Source organism: Arachis duranensis, chromosome 6 (assembly GCF_000817695.3).
Source record: "Arachis duranensis cultivar V14167 chromosome 6, aradu.V14167.gnm2.J7QH, whole genome shotgun sequence".
Taxonomy (NCBI): Eukaryota; Viridiplantae; Streptophyta; class Magnoliopsida; order Fabales; family Fabaceae; genus Arachis; species Arachis duranensis.
Genome location: NC_029777.3, coordinates 60,942,906 through 60,947,939, shown reverse-complemented (window position 1 = coordinate 60,947,939; position 5,034 = coordinate 60,942,906). Strand labels below are relative to the sequence as shown.

Here is a 5,034-nt window from a genome sequence, read left to right as displayed (position 1 = left end):
CTAGTAAATATAAGTAAAAATTATATATTTTATATTTGTGAATTTTATAAATATAGATAGAAATTATTATTAATAAAATACTAATTTAAAATAATAATATTTACTAATTATGTTAAATTATATAAAAATTTTCAGTTATTTTCAGAAAAATATTTTCATGTTATTAGTAATTACTTTAAGCGGTTTAATAAAATATATTAAATTATATAAAAATTCTCAGTTATTATTTTTACAAAATCATTTTCATGTTACTAGTTGCTTTATGTTTATTACCGTATCGCAAGCAAAATGCTAGCGACAAATGCAGCGCCTGTATTGTCCCAATCTGTTTCCCCGAGTGCTTGTGGGGGCATGACACTTACCATATGCACTGCATATATTATCAAATCCCAAATACATGTAAATTAAGCATTTAATTTCACTTTTTAGTTTCTTTTGAAAAGTCAAATTGTTTAGCCATAATAAGAAAATAAATATGGCCATTGATTAACATTTGCATCGTTTTTATTTACTTGCCTAAAAAGCTTGGTGGGGTGGGTGTTGGGGATGTCATATTGCGAAACACAGTCCTTCTTTTTAAGTGGTAGTGGCGCTTTTCAAAGGAGGATTGTCCGCTGTGGAAGAAGGTGGCTTATTTGTGTAATAACCTGGACTCAAGTGTGCTGTTGTCCTCTCAGGTTTTACCCATTAAGGAGGGTTCTTGGAAGGATATCTGCCAGATACAGTTCAAGAATCAGTAAATAAGACAAAAAATGATTACTGGGTTAGCTATGGAGGTGGGTGATAGAAGAGGGACTCGATTCTGGGAGGATGTCTGGTTATGTGGTGGTGCTCTGAAAGATCAGTTTCCGAGACTTTTCTCAGTTTCAAACCAAAGAGGATCTGTTATAGGGGATTGCGGGTTTTGGGATGGGGCTGAGTGGATATGGAACTTCCAATGGAGGCGAGAGCTATTCCAATGGGAGTTGAATCTACTGAACCAATTGCATGATGTATTAAGGCTGGTCAAATTGGATTATGGCAGTGAGGATAGAGTTGTATGGAAATTTGATAAACAAGGGGTCTTTTCTACTAACTCTTTTTTGCAGGTACTACAGGAGGACATCATTCCGGAGGACATAACAAGCTACAACTTTACAAAGACAATTTGAAAAGGTTTAGTTCCACCAAGAGTTGAACTGTTTGTCTGGTTTGTGTTGACTGGTAGGGTCAATACGAAGGAGAGACTGAGTCGGTTGGGAGTTATTCACCACGAAGATGTTGTATGTGTGTTTTGTAACAAGAACATTGAATATAGTCGCCACTTGTTCCTTGGTTGTGATTTCTCTTGGCAGGTTTGGTGTGCTTGGTTATCATTTGTTGGGAGGCTATGGTCTTGCCCGGGGACGTTAAAAGAACATTTCATAAGTTGGACTGAGATATCAGCTAGCAAGGTGGAGCGCAAGAGGTGGTTGATGGGATTTTGTGCGATTACATGGAACATCTGGCTAGAAAGGAACCGAAGAATATTTTAGAATAAAGGAAAAGGGGTTGACGAGATCATTCATATGTCTTTCATGAACTATAAGGAGTGGTTAGGTGTAGATCCTTTTTGTTGTTGATGGCAATGCCGGAGATGACAACGGGATAAGCATTAGTGTTGATAGGAGTTACCTAGATTGCTTTATGATATTCACTGATTCTTATGTTGTTTCGCTCCACTTGTTGTGTTGAGCTTCTCTCTTTCAAAAAAAAAATATCATTTTTGTTTCAGGTATTAAAAAAAAGATAATATTTAGAAGGAAAATTTATTGAAATAAATAACCTAGCTCAAATGAGATTAATTAACATGCATACTCCTTGTATTTGCAAAGTCAATCAAGGACAACATGCCTAAGGACAACTGGTCTCTAACCATTAAAAAAATACTAGTAGCTATAAGAAAAATGGTGCAGGAAATAATTATCTTTCTTTAATTTATACCAATAATAAATTTAAATATCTTTGTTTAGGTAAATAAAAAAGGGTAAATAAAAGTAAATGAAATAAAATTAACTAAATATTGATAACAAAAAGTCAATTATTAATATGTTCGTTTTTTTCCATATAATATAAAGTAACTCCGTGTGCTATTTTTCAAAAATTAAATAGAGTTGAGGCAGTTACTCTTTTATAGCATCTTGACAACATAACATTAACGTTAGAGCAATACTAGGGAACCAAAAGGGTATTAGTCAAAAATCAGCCAAATACTTTTGGAGGTGAATTCAAAATTTTTACGAGTTAATATATATGGATGTTTCTTCTACTAAGTATCAGAATGTTTCTTTTTCATATTAAATGGATGTTCTTTTATATATTTTTTGAATTTTTTGTATTATAAATGTGAATGTCTCTATTTTTTAAGAATTTTATATTTTTTTTAAATGTTATAGATATTTAATTATTTTTACTAAAATATAATTGAATATTTCTTTTGTTAAGTATTAGGATGTTTTTTTTTCATATTAAATGAATGTTTTTTTTACATTTCTTTCCAAGAAGATCAACTAGGCATGCATAGTGCTCTCTTTCTACTCTCCTGGATCCTCACGCGCCGCAGCCCTCTCTTTGTCTTTGCTCTCTTCAACGCTATCATTGCCGCCCTCCTGGCCCAGTCTGCCCGACTCTCCGCCTCCGATCACCGCACCTCCCACTCCGAACCTCAAACAGAGCACCGGCACAATCAACTAATAACGGATCGAGCTGTAACGGATACGTGTACGGACAATGGTTCATGTGCCGCGGCAGATTCAGGTTCCAATTTCAGATCCCAGAGAGTTTTCCAGCGGATTCGATCGGAGAAGTTGGAGGAGGATGAGGGAAGGACAACGGAGAGGAAGAAACTGCGGCGATCGGAGACGGAGACGGAGACGGCGAAGGCGGTTGAAGGTTCGTATCCCCGGCATGATAAGCTGAGCAACGAGGAGTTCCGGCAAACCATAGAGGCGTTCATTGCGAGGCAAATGAGCCTTTTCCGGGAAGAGTCGTTGGCCATTGTTCTTATTGACGGTGGCGAATCCGACGAGCTAGATGTCGGTGATAGAAGAGGAGTGCATCGCGGTGGGGAAGTGGAGAGGGTCTGACGGTGAGAGAGATCTGTATGTGTGATTGTTGAAGGTGGGTAGGTTAGTATGAGAGAGAAGATAAACGTTTTTATAGGTTTTAATTAGGTTTACTTAATCAATTTTAAATTTCAAAATTTTAAAAAATTAAAATTAATTATTAATATAAATTAATATGGTTTTGTTTAGTTTTTGGCTGATAACCTTTTGGTTCACATACTTTTCCTTAACGTTATGATCAATCCATGCAAAACAACACTGATCTATATATGCAGATTCAGGCCTTCTTCAAGTTTGCCTTCTACATATTCCAAAATGACTTTGACCATAGGATACCAAGGTTATTTGATACTATATTGAAATATTAGCTTTGAAAACATGATCCATAGAACTTTTAGGTGTCTGCTATCTACCATATAGTAGACTTACAAACAGAAACAAAGAATAATCGGGAAAGTAAAATTAAGACGGCCGCCAAATAAGAAAAAGAAGCACCCACACATAATTATTAAGTTTTTTGAAAATGTTTGGTAATAAAATAAGAAAAAATATAGGATATTAATATACTATTTGTTAATTTATTATTAATAATAATTAATTATTATGTTTTAAATATATGTATAAAGATATACATTTAGAAAATACATTTATAAAGACATTTTCATTAGACATAACTATAAAAAAGATAATTTTTATTAGACACATTTACAAAAACACTTCCATTAAATATAGTTATAAACAAAAGTTGACAGAAATATTATTAATAACGTAACAGAATTGATAAAATAAAATAAATTAAAATCAGTAAAAATTTATTTTATTTAGTATTCATTAGTTGTTGGAACAATTCATAAATATTAAATAATATAAATTTTAGTTATTTTTTTAGCATTATTGCAAATTTATAATTTAAAAAAATTAATTGTTACAACTCACAAAAAATATAAGAAATTAATAAAGGAAAAAAGAGAAAGCAAATCTGGAGAATATCTTAAGAGAGAAGCAGACCAACACAAAATTTTCAGCTGTATATAGTATGAACAAAAATGACAGAAAAAAAAAATTACCATATGATTGAAAAGCTGGATTGATGCGTTTCTTATTAAGATATTGACATGCATGAAGCATCAATGTTCTGTCAATGATAAAGTTACTGACCATGCTAAAAGAAACTATTTAAAATGCAGCATACAGGCACAGGCACCATCAATAAAAACACTATTAAATTTTAGAATTTATTAAGTTTGTATTTATTGTGGATATTTTTTTATTAAACATTTAAACACAATGATTCCCACCGTACCAAAACATTTTCAACTCAATATCCAGGAATTTAATTGTCATTATGACTCAAATAATTAAAAGGATATTCTATTATATAAATTGAAATTGTACAAAAAAAAAAACAAATTTTTTTATAATTATTTTTTATTATTTTATTGATGTTCAAAATATAAATTTTAATTTTTTTAATTTTTCTCCTTTATCTTATAAAAAACAATCTATAAACTTATATCTTTACCTACAATTCATTGTAACTAAAACATTAAAAGTTACACATACCGTACCAGATGTATGCATGTATCTATGAATTATTTTATCAGTATTTTTTTGGGTTAAAGTTGTATATATTACCCATTTTTAAAACATGATTATTTACATGTAGATACTTTTATACAAATATAATAACTAAAGTTTATATAATAATTTAATATATTTGATAAAAATTTTAATATGATATTATCATATTTTAGTTTTTACTTTTATATAAAAATACTTTGATATAAATAGCTATATTTAAAAAATTATAAACTAAAACTAGAAACTTTTAGCTAACTCTTATATCTTTCTTTAACAAAAAGAAAAACCAACTAAAGATTAATTAAAATATATAAATTTAAATTCATGAAATGCTAGTTACCGGCCTCATCTTGACACCTTGTTTAACATT

The 5,034-nt window shown here is 30.9% G+C and overlaps 1 protein-coding gene across 1 annotated transcript; it reads left to right on the top strand.

The window, feature by feature from the left end:
- Nucleotides 1-2,534: 2,534 nt before the first annotated feature.
- LOC127748477 (uncharacterized) lies at nucleotides 2,535-3,104 on the top strand. The gene has a single exon (XM_052263035.1). The coding sequence runs from the start codon at nucleotides 2,535-2,537 to the stop codon at nucleotides 3,102-3,104; it is 570 nt and encodes a 189-aa protein (XP_052118995.1).
- The last annotated feature ends 1,930 nt before the right edge of the window (nucleotides 3,105-5,034 follow it).